Source organism: Melitaea cinxia, chromosome 19 (assembly GCF_905220565.1).
Source record: "Melitaea cinxia chromosome 19, ilMelCinx1.1, whole genome shotgun sequence".
Taxonomy (NCBI): domain Eukaryota; kingdom Metazoa; phylum Arthropoda; class Insecta; order Lepidoptera; family Nymphalidae; genus Melitaea; species Melitaea cinxia.
The window spans coordinates 2,867,762-2,880,559 of record NC_059412.1 but is presented as its reverse complement, the minus strand read 5'-3'; the positions used below and the strand labels follow the sequence as shown (position 1 = coordinate 2,880,559).

Genomic DNA, 12,798 nt, shown 5'->3' with positions numbered 1-12,798 from the left:
TTAATTTTTCTGTGCAGTAAATAAAGCATACTTTCATTGTCTACAACGCTTTCGTTTATAAGTAAATCCCCGCACACTTATATTATAGTAGATAGTTTATTGGCAAAACAACGTTTGCCGGGTCAGCTAGTTAATAATATGAAATAGCAAAGTTCCAATACCACTGTGGAACTAGTGAAGCCGACCGATGGCGGTATAGCCATCCTACAGCTAGCTTTTTAAATACACAACCGAAGACGAGCAGCAGCGTCTTCGGTGCGACAAAGCTAGCCCTGCGGTCACTAACCTGCCTGCCCAGCGTAGTGACTATGGGCAAAAACCCTCATGAGTTCGCGGTAGAATTTTAGGCCCTCAGTTCTCGGTAGCCCCACTATTCCCGGCTACAGCAGCGGCCGCGGTAACGGTGGGGCAAAGGGTGCTGAGGATCACCGTGATACGGGAGGCTGCCACTCAAAACTACAGGTACTACGTACCGGTTACGTATAATGGAGGCATGTTACGGCTGGACCACAACCTTACCGAACTGGAAGTAAAATCGAGTCTTAAACTTAAACTTAAGTGAAGTATACTGGGGTTGTCTGAAGTTTGAAGAGAGGGCGAAGACACGATGATCCTGGACTCCGGGCACTTGTTCTGCTTCCGTGAAGGTGATGGGCTTTCCCAAGGTGGCGTCGATTTTCTGGTCCACAAGACTCTCACTAACAACGTTGTGGAAGTCAGCAATGTGTCGACCCGGGTAGCGTACCTTGTACTTAAACTCACTGACAGGTACTCCCTAGAAGTGATACAGCTCTATGCGCCGACCTTAGCACAATCTGACAATGAAGTCGAAGCCTTGTATGACGATATTACTAGGGCCATGCATGGGACTACTTCGACCTTCTACAACGTTGTTATGGGAGACTTCAACGCTAAAGTGGGAATACAAGACCGCGACGAATCGAGGATCGGACCACACGGGTAGGGGCACAGGAATCGCAGGAGGCAGATGCTCGTCAACTACTACGAGTCAGACGGGCTCTTCTTGATGAATTCAATTTTTTGAGAAGAAGCCCCAAAGGCGGTGTACCAACACTATGACGAGGAACGAGATAGATTCATCATAGCGGATAAAAAGCATATATTCAGAGATGTCTCCTTGGTTAATTGGTTTAACACTGGCAGTAACCACCGGCTATTGCGGAGCATTTTAAATATATACCTCCGAAAAGAGCGGGCCCGCTTAGTGAAATCTACTCTCCGACGTACGCTGCCCCAATTACTATGTGGCTTCGAGCAGTTTCAATGGGAACTTCAAAACCGATTCGATTCGCTGGAAACTACTGGCAACGTGGAAGAGATGACCGACAACGTGGTGAAGACGGTGTGTACACTAAGTCGTAGGCACTTTCCGCCGACGAAGTCAACAAAGCAGTCCAACTCTCTTCCGAAGCCTTGGATCTAATGTGGCGGAGGCGCGAGTTGCTCAAGCAGCTTCGCCAGAACAGAGGGCACTTTCCAAGAAGATACGAAAACTTGTACGCCAAGACCTCCACTGCTCAAATACGAGAGAGATTGCTACTCTGATTGAGCAGAATAGGGATAACGTAGTTACGACTGAGCTACTTAAAGCCACAGGGCGACCTGCCCTAAAAGTCTTGGCGAGACTCTTTCACGCCGTCACCCACCGAGGTACCACGCCAGAGGTGTGGTCCAGTAGTGTGTTTGGTGCTGTTCTTTAAGAGAGGTGACAAGTCTCTGTCAAAGAATTACACATAGATCTCACTTCTGAGCCATATCTATAAGCTGTTTTCGAGTGTTGTTACGAATCGTCTCGCCAGAAGACTCGACGAATTCCAACTACCGGAGCAGTAATTTTTTTTTTATTATTTCACTTTATACGTAGCGAAGCACGTACCGGGCCGCTAGTATTTACTAATTGTTTTTATTATTTAAGTGTTGTTCAATTTTGCCGCCCCCTAAAAAGTGCCGCCCGGGGCGGCCCGCCCCCCCCCCCCGCCCCCACTACGCTACGCCACTGTCACAGATTAACCTAATAAATCAATCTGTGACGACGCAACATACTAACTACGTAATTAGAGAAAACTGACGTATGCTACATCGCGCTATCAAAGTTTTCAAAGTGATTGAGTATATATATATATACAAGAACCCAACAACAACCGTCGGGGCAGTAGCCCGCCAGACACAACAGCTGTCTGGTCGGATGATCCTCCCTTTTCCTCACGCAGCTAAAAATCTATTTATCGGTCGGTTTCTCAATTTCTTTCAAGGCCGATTACACCGGTCGTGAATAAGATTTATACTGAATAAGATTCGAATAGACGTACTCAAAGGACGTAGATTGGGCCATTAGTACTTGTTTCTTATCACTAATAAACTGTAACTTTCGATGTTATAAATTTAATGGGATTTCATGGTGACATAGATAATAAATCAATTTTTTTATCTGTTCTATACCGTCATCCATCAAATAGGGTTATACACATGGTATACACAACCAGTGAAATAGGCTCTTAGTATGATGTAAATAACAAAATAGTGTGTATAAAAAAACCAACTTAAAGTACTAATGATAAAAGTTGTCTTACGGTCTTACGCTGCGTCACGTAAGGGATTTCAAAAATTCATCTCCAATTTGAGTTTGGTTGATCAAGTCCTTACGAGCGAAAAACATTCGTAGGGATGTCTATATAAACAATAAAAACTACATCATACGAAATTACGGATGTAATATATTCTTAATTTTTTTTTTTTGTCTATGATAAGGTAATTATGTAAATAATAATTGCACTATATACATCTCACGCTCACATACGACACACAATCGCGAAACAGTGTTGCAAAAGTGTAAAATAAAAAATCGGTATATTTGGCTCCGAAAAATCGGTAGAAATCGGTAGATTTTTACTCGGAGTAAAACAAAAGTATTTTAAGTCAATAATGCGTTCATTTGTTTAAATTTATTCCGTTAAATTAAATCAAATTCTTTATTTGCATGAATATAGTTAATACATAAGGTGTTATTAGTTAGAATGTCTCATATAATCTACCTTAAACGGCGTGCAAATTTTTGTTCCATTTTTAATTATAATTATTTTACATTACAGAAAAAGAAAGTACTCAAAAGCGTATACGTTTTATCACTAAGAAACATTAATTATAGAAGTAGTCCATACAAGCATCATAATTACAAACAAATTAAAGATAATAATTGCATAATTTCATTCTTTGCAGCAACTGCTAAATTGCTAATAATGAAACAGATTACTAGTATTCCCGAATTCCCGTGGGAGCAATAGAATAGCACATTGCCGTGAAAGAAGTATAAATTAGCGATGAATTCGCTTAACACTTCACAAAATTTTGCAACTACATTTAATTTGTTAAATGCGAATTGAATCTTCCCATGTCAATAATGAATCCGAATACTAATCCTAATCCATCGATATAATCCAAAAATAATCCATCACTAGTCCTATACCTAATTCAAGAAACAAACCCGAAGAAAGTTATCTTCTGGAATTTTCCCTTGTATACTCACTAGACAATAATAAACTCTATTATATGACGTGTTAGTACAATTTGTTTTAACACACCGCGGATTTGAACGGTCATATTCGACGTCGTGGGAAGAATTTCGGGAAGTCCCCGTACATTGATTTTGTGTTACCGTTTTCTTTTAGTGTTACCGTATTAAGAATATTATTTTACCTTTTTTTTTAGAAAATTATTTTACATTAGTTGAAAATTCAAAAATTCGGTAGATAGCACTACTAAATCGGTATATCGGTAGACAAGGGCCAAAATCGGTAGATCTACCGATAAATCGGTAGCTTTTATAACGCTGTCGCGAAAGCCCGTACGACGACAAACATCTGATTGCCTAGTGCGAGTTTTGTTTAATCCGTCTCGCAATAACGGGCGTAAACTTTAACTTTATTTTGTATGGGAAATTCGGGATTTCAACCTAGTTCTCGCGTTTACCGCTAGATGACTCTGTATCGATTGTATCGTATACTATTCTTTATAGTCTAGGCTGCACTGTTTAAATTCCCATACAAAATAATTTCCACGTATAAACGCGTTTCTGTTATGTTTCTGTGAATAAAACTCGCACTAGGCACTCTGTATGGCTCATTAAAATATATGTAATGTGCGGGGATCGAATCCATGACCGCTAACGCACCAGCAGTTTCCTGAGCGTCATCATCCAGTCGTCAATTTACTTTCTACACACTTTTTTATATTACGCCAATTTAAAAACCCAGCTGTTCAGATATAACCCATACCCTGCTCATTGGTATACGAATTTACTGACTAATAAATGTGGGAAACCAACCAATCAAACCAAACCAACGGTCACCAACCCGCCTGCCCAGCGTGGTGACTATGGGCAAAAAACATGAGTTCACGTTATTTTTGGCGTCAACTTGTGGAGGCCTATGTCCAGCAGTGGGACTGTATAAGCTGTAATGATGAAATGTGGGAAAAAGTAACAAAATAAGAAATAAAATTAAGAAGAAATCTTTATTCCTTTCCGTAGTTACCTAAATCAACTCCTCGATATGATGTCCTTACCCTTACATTACAAGCGAAGTACAGAACGTAACAGTTATCACCCTCATATAAATAATATTTTCCAACTACTGACTATTTGACTCCCGGTACACATTCACATTAAAAGATCTAAAAATTCAATTATTTATTAACCTTTATTATTTTTCAATTCTCTATTACAATAATAAACAATAATAAATTTCGATATTCAAATTTGCATCACGAACAATGGTGTTAAATTTATATTTTTTTTTTCTCTAAATAACGTGTACGTAAAATTTTGGTGAACATGCATTTTGTCTAGTAAATTTTTTATTAAAAATTTTCCTAAATACTCTGTGATACAATATTCGCGCCAAATTTGAAAAAAAGGACATCGAAATATACAAAGGGCGGGACGTAGTCGGAAAATAGAAAAAGTTTATAAAATATTTAGTTATGAGATAAATACGTTAAAAATTCGTTGTTTATAGATGAGAAGAATAGCATACAAGATCTTAGGAGTAAGAAAAACCATTTTAAATAAATACTTAAACGTAATATCAGTTCTTTTTTGATGACCGAATAAAATCGATACGAATTATAAGCGCTATTTTCTTTTGTCAAAAAATTATTAGTCTTTATTTTAACTTTTTTGTTTTTCGATTAGTAAATAACGTTAGTAATCATATATATTTTTTAATTTTGTTAAGCGATTAAAATCCGTAACAATAAAAAGTCTAGTGTTAAGAGCACTAGTGTTACAAACATAAATAGAAAATAAATAGTGACAGTATTTTTTTAAACAAAATTTTACCCACGGATTATACGGTGTTACCATACGATAAAACTATATAAAGTATGCACCGTGTGTAAAATTTAACAAATATTAAAATATATATACTATAAATAGATTACAGTGAAAAATTTTGAGCTCATTACAATATAAAAGACACGATCCTCAAGACGACTTTATGATATAAAAATACGATTACTTATTACTGACTAATCAATTACGGTTATTCTTTTTAAATCGTCTGAGAATACATAATAAATAATAATTAAAAAATGTTAAATTACATTCGAATACTTAGCCTACAATCTCTAAAACATAAACTAAAGATTACATTAAAATTACCTAATTATACGTACATATTAAAGTAACATTACAAAAAAGGATTTATACCTAATTTAATTCATATTTCATGTCGTATTGTATATAAAAAAAAAAAAAAAAACAAATTGTTGTTATCAGTAACTGACCTTGATGGTTATTTATGATTACATTATGTTTTAAATATATAATAAATTATACATAAAAAGTTGGAAAATTTTACGAATTATTAGTATGGCAGTATTTAAAGTAATTAATTTTCTTGAACCTGTATTCTGAATTTTTATACTTCATTTCATAACGAGTAAGTCCTTTAGCATGTGTTCAATATACTTATTATTAAGAAATAAGCATTTTATTTTGTTTTTATAACAAAATATCATACATCATCGGCTGTTACCTAAAACACCGTAAGGTACCACCATAGGAAATAGGAACAGACAACCGTGTGAGTATGTTAATCATATTTATTTTATCTTCGTACCGCCTTTTTTTGCATAAGTATACCTTTTTAACTTTTCTTTCATACAAATCTTGTCCTGATAATAAAGAACACAAAAAATATCCGGCGATCCATTTTCATTTATATAGACATTGTAGTATTTTTGACTCAATTATTCAGAATACAGGTACCTTAATAACGAAATGAATACAATTAAAATAATAAGCGTATCGATCCTATAAAAATAAATTCATTTCAAAAATCGTCTAGAAAACTTCACTAGTGACCTTAACTACGATATCTATGTATTGAAAAATATCTATTTGACAATATAAATCGTTAACCGTTTGGTAAAAAAAATTTCATAGATAATCCTAGTCTATTCTAGAATATTCTAGATTTACTATCTACGTAATAATGCAAGTTATTGAAGTAACTAATAAGTATTTGTGTTTCGTATTAAGTTAAAAGGATAATGACTTCAATGTTGTTCGTTTATTACAATTACTGTATAACGGGTTCCTATATCCAAAAAACGATTAGTTTAAGTCACTATGTATCTTTTTTTTTTTTACTAAACTGGCGGCCAAACAAGGATACCGTAGCTTATTAGCCTGCCTGCACCGTTTTAATATTCAATTTTAAATACATTGGAATTAAACAAATCATTTTTTTTAAATATTGGAACTGGCTAATTTCGACAACTTTAAGAAACGCACCGCTTTAGCTTCTAAAAAAATTCAATACATATTTGCTTTATTACTGTGGCAATTTTAATTAAATTGACAAATTAGTACTTAAAAGTGTTGAGTTTTACATATTTCAAATTAATAGAAAATTTCAAATAGTTATTGCTATTGATATTTTACAAATATTTTTAAATGTACAAAAGATTAAAAAATAATTCAATAGTAAATACCTAAATATGAACATTAAAATTTTATTAAATTATTCGTTATAAACCTACCCATTGAATTCAATCGATATTCGAGATATCAAGAAAATCTAGAGATCTATTTTCTTTTTAACACATTAAAAAAAAATTGACTGCATTTTATTTTTTATATATTTGTAATGGCAACATTAAAATTACATTTCGTCACGTTGGTACCCTTTTAAAGTCATTCCTTATCTCTTATTTTCTAAAACTTAAAAAAGAACTATTTCAAATCCAGTCAATATATTTAACTATTAAAAACTTAATCGTATTAACACTTTGCCTATTAAAATTATTCTTAATGAATATTTTAAAAATACATCAGACAACGAATATACTAATCATCAATTTTAGCTCACTGTATGTGTCCCTCTCGTAAGACTTACGCCTAACCGTTCGTAAAACTGTACCCATAACCAACCGGTCGTAAGAGTGTACGCTCAACCGATTTTAAAAGTACCCTCAATAAATCACAAGAGCGACCCTTAAGCGATCGTACGAGTGCTTAATCCCGGTTCCTACATTAAAAAAAACCGGTTCGTAAACAAAACGAATACTTTTTTTAACCAACTTCAAAAAAGGAGAATATTAATTCGACTATTTCTACCGCATACTTTTTACTGGGTTTACTGGGTACACTGATTTTGATGATCTTTTTTTCACTCAAAAGCTGGTGCTTGTCATTCGGTCCATTTATGTTTTAGTGAGATCTGACGAGCAGTTTTTGAGTAGTATTGAATATAGCGTATTTGAAGTCAGTTTTTTTTTTGATCAAAAACAAACACAATTGAACGTAGGAACCAGGCTTTAATCGGTCGTAAGTACACGTTTAACCTATCGTAAGAAACGTTTAATCGATCGTACGAATTTACGCTTAGCCGGTAGATGTCGCTAGCGTCAATCGGGCGGGCAACTCTGTACGAAGGAGGCGGGGAACAAACCCGTGCGACCGGTTCTTTGAAGAGTTCCTTTGTACCAGCCGTCACCTCTTTTCTTGCAGACAAGCACTATGTCGTCAACTTTCAACTCGAGTTCGTACTCGGAGTTCGGCGGGTATGGGGCTATGCAACGGAATCTGAAAAAGTATGATATTTATTATAACTATATGCATCAAATTTTGTTGACATGTTAATCGAAATACGCTTTATTGTACACGATAGACAAAAATACAAAAATATATATTAATAACTAAAGAAAGATGGATAAAGGCAGTATTTACGCTCGAAGTAATTTTCTCAGTCAACCTTTAGATATAGGACAAGATATACTTTTTTTTTGTTATGTCAATCAGAATGAACTATAGTAAAATATTTGAGGACGATATCTGTCTCGGTTTCGTATACATATTTACAGAGTAACAACCGCTCTGGTGTAGTGGTGCGAGTAGTCGCGGAAAACACCGGCGATTTGCGGGTTCGATTCCCGTACGGAATCGATGTTTGTACTTGTACAAATATTTTTTTCCGGTTTGGATGTTTGTCCCTGTGGTTCACTCCACCGTGCCTCGGAAAACACGTTAATCCGTCAGTCCGTGTTGTTATCATAAATACCTGATAGCGATCGTTACTCATATTAGAGATCATCTCCTTCACGGAGAGGCCTATGCCAAGCAGTAGGATGTTACAGACTGAAGCGTAACAATCGAAATAAATACAAAACTAAGTACTCACTTCTCTTTGACCGGCACAGAGTGTCGGTCGCGTTTCGCCGATACATCCAGCGAGGCGGACTTACGGTGCCCCGCCCACTCGACATCGGCCGCCCCTCTGTCATACATACACTTAATATAGCAATACTGCCGTGCTTAGGTTAAAGATATAGTACGAAAATCGATGTTTGCGGAAATTTAGATCAATATTTTCGATTTGGTTAAACTAAATATTAATATTTAATGATTCAATTTTTTTTAAAACTAAATCGGTAAACAATTTTACGGCCCACCCGATGGTAAGCAGTTACTGTGGCCTATAGATAACAGCAACACCAGAAGTACCGCAAGCGCTCTGCGGTCTCTACCCCCGATTCTCCCCACCTTACTCAGCTCGGGCCACCTTACAGACCACAGGAAATTAACATTATTTAGTTGTAATCTTCTGTACGGTCAAAGTACTTTCCCAGACAGGCTGCTCCAGATTTCGAGCAGGATATCCTGTTGTGTTCTAACCTCAATAACAGTAATTATAAAAGAAATGTGGTAGCGTCAAATTTTAGAAATACAGTGAAAAACGGTTACTGCCATTTACGGCAGTATAGATAATTTAACAGATGCATGTTATTTTACTCTAATAACATGGTTTTGGCCAAGAGATCGTTAGAACACTAATTTAAAAACAAAATATTTAATAAAAAAAAAATATAAAGGCAAAATGTATACCTACTGAATTTAATAAATACTTAAATAAAAATTAGAAATTCAATTTTTATTCACATTTACTACTTTTTTCACGTTATGTTGTTACTCATACTTCAGACAATTCACAACTGCCCTTTCTGATATACATTTTAAGGAATACTTTTTTAAAAAACCATTATTGCTGTATTGCTGTATATTCAAGGTGGGTAATTTATATGTAGGGCTTCTAGGTGGTAAAAAGCAAATCAGTTAACTTCTAAATCTATAAGTGATATTAGATAAATTATATTATTTATGTGAAATAATTAAATTTCTGTTTATATATCGTTGATTGTGAACATGTAAATGAGTGCAACGACACTATGAAAAATGGCAAACGAAAACAAAAACCACACAATGCACATAAAACTTTACTTCTGATGTCTGTATAGACAGTAATCTGTGTACGTGTACGCGGTGAGTGCAACATGCATCGGTCGCATGCCAACCAAGACCAATTGTATCGTTATCAACCTAATTTGTTATAAACGTTGTATCAACCAGTGTTAGCATTTGAGAATCGAATTTGGGTGTAAAGTGTGTTCTATGCGAATACGTGTACGTATACGCATCGAACACGTGTATCTGTGCGTGCTCATACGTCGCTTACCTTAATAAACGGTTTAGTCTCGATAAGCATCGGTTGAGTGTGTTGCTAGAGATACCAATAACCGTCACATGTAGTAAGGAGCGTTTGGTAGTGGGGGTAGTGTGAGGTAGTAAGGGTTGTGTGAGGTAGTGGGGGTAGTGTGAGGTAGTGGGGGTAGTGTGAGGTAGTGGGGGTAGTGTGAGGTAGTGGGGGTAGTGTAAGGTAGCCGGGGCGGTGAGGGTAGTGAGGGCAGTGTGGGTGTGAGCTAGCCCCGGAGCCAGGGCGCTGAGGTGCGAACCTGTGCGCGCGCAGCTCCCGCGGCGGCGGCGGACGAGCGGCGGGCGGCGCGCGCAGCAGCTGCGAGGGGCACGAGCCCGACCTGCGCGCACTGCCCGCTCAGACGTGCTCGTGACGTGCCCGTGACGCGCGCGTGACGTGCGCGTGATGCGCGCGTGACGTGCGCGTGACGCGCGCGTCACCGCGTATACGTATATTGACGGGGCGGGGATTACTACTGTGTGCCCGGGGACTATTGCATTTATATATAATACTTATATATCTATTTACATCGGACTGCGATTGAAGTTATCAAAGTGTAGCACGCTAAAACGATTTTGTCAGCCGTGATTATTGATGAAAGCTACCTCTGTCGCAGTACACACATTGAGGAAAAAAAACTTATTACAAAATAATTTTAAAAAATAATCATGCTGTCATCATTACAGCCTATACAGTCCACTGCTGGACATAGGCCTCCACAAGTTTACGCCAAAAATAACGTGAACTCATGTGTTTTGCCCATAGTCACCACGCTGGGCAGGCGGGTTGGTGACCGCAGTACTGGCTTTGTCGCACCGAAGACGCTGCTGCCCGTCTTCGGCCTGTGTATTTCAAAGCCAGCAGTTGGATGGTTATCCCGCCATCGGTCGGCTTCTTAAGTTCCAAGGTGGTTGTGGAACCTTGTTATCCCTTAGTCGCCTCTTACGACACCCACGGGAAGAGAGGGGGTGGCTAAATTCTTTAGTGCCGTAGCCACACAGCACCATGCTGCAATCATGCTGTATTTTGTCACAATAGTAAAAATGCCATATCAAAACTTTTGAATAGAAAAAGACATTATTTCAGAAGCTCCAATCCTTCTCCTACATGGAGAAAGAGGCCTGTGCCCAACAGTAGGATGTTACAGACTGAATGCGTATGCGTATTTCGTGTAAAAAATGTAGCAACATCACACAGTATTCTTACATGCAACACAAACGCAATATATTAATGTGTAGTTTTTTGGCAACTGTCATAAATTGTCAAAGACGGACAAAATCAATTAGATTCTTGCATAACTAACATTTCCAACAAACAACAATTAACATTTCCACTTTGATAGCCTCTAAACTATTTTCAAAGTTCGAACTAATTTGTGCTAATGTTTTACGTTTTAACTTGTAAGTGCAAAATGAAAACTATTTTACAAGAAATGATTTAAAACGGGATATTCACCATATCATTTTTGATTTTCATTTTGCTGAACTCGATATTTCGACACTATCCTATTATAAATAATTTTAATAATAAAAATAACCGTGTTCATATAAAATCTTATATTTCAAATTACAAGAGTTGTTCACAGGATGGTTCTGAAACTATTCATCATCATAAATTTTATAATAATTTAAAATTTTTATAAAATATGCGTTGTATTAATAATAAAATGTCAATATTCGTATACGTATGGGGATTCAATAATATTAATCAAAAACAAGTCTTCATAGAAACGAAATTATTATTTGTCTATCATACATTAGAGGTATAAATTAAAAAAAAAGAAAATCGTTTATAGATTTCTATAAAAACTTGTTTTACCATAATAACACAGGAAAATATTAGGCATGTTAAACACAATACAAATGAGTAGTTGTCTATTTTTTATCAATTTTTACTTAAAAACTGATTATTCAAAACACCACATAAATTTTCTTTATAAACATTAAAAAAAAAGACAAGCACTTGAAATTAAACACACAATGCAATGGATAATGAAGTGAAGTTAGGGACAAAACACAAGTCACACATACATGCGGGATGCACACACAGTGATTGTTTGCACAAAATGATATTTTTGTTATTTGAGGGTAGTTTCACTTTTAAAAATACTATATCTCTATGGGGGAACTATTACTGTATATTTACTATAGACTACAGTTCTATAATCAGCGGTTTAGAAAACCCAAGACAAAGGTTAATGATGAGAAGTGAGTACTCATAACAATGCTTATTACAAGATATTAAAGATCACCATTAGAATACAACCGATCATGTATCATACTAGACATAGCTGTGCAAACTCAAAATAGAGGTAAACGACCTCTAGTGTTTATTTTCGCTCTGTAAGTCACTAACAACAATTAAGAATTTACTACTAACTTATCATATTAAAGTTAAACCTAGAGTTAGCTCACAGCAGGCGTCAACGACTTTGTAAAGGTCATTGACCTCACGTGCACAGCCCATGACATGTTAAGCTTTTTTTATATATATAACTAGTTCGGCAAACAAGCGTACGGCTCACCTGATGGTAAGCGATTACCGTAGCTTATAGACGTCGGCTACACCAGAAGCATCGCAAACGTGTTGCCGACCTTATTCCCAATTCCCCCAGGAGCTCTGGTCACTTTACTCACCAACAGACACACAACACTGATTAATAACAATATTATTTAGCTGTGATCTTCTGTAAGGTCGATGTTACTACCCCAGTCGGGCTGCTCCATGTTTTGAGCAAGAAATTTCC

The 12,798-nt window shown here is 36.3% G+C and overlaps 1 protein-coding gene across 1 annotated transcript in view; it reads right to left on the bottom strand.

Annotated features, from left to right (window-relative positions):
• Positions 1-7,819: 7,819 nt before the first annotated feature.
• The window catches only part of LOC123663055 (E3 ubiquitin-protein ligase SH3RF1-like), a 56,739-nt gene continuing 51,760 nt past the window's right edge, over positions 7,820-12,798 (bottom strand). Inside the window, exons 15-17 of the mRNA XM_045597796.1 lie at positions 10,312-10,392; positions 8,703-8,798; positions 7,820-8,107 (exon numbers count right to left, since the gene is read on the bottom strand). Coding sequence (XP_045453752.1) covers positions 7,930-8,107; positions 8,703-8,798; positions 10,312-10,392 — 355 coding nt within the window. The 3' untranslated portion in view covers positions 7,820-7,929. The remainder of the gene's footprint in view (positions 8,108-8,702; positions 8,799-10,311; positions 10,393-12,798) is intronic.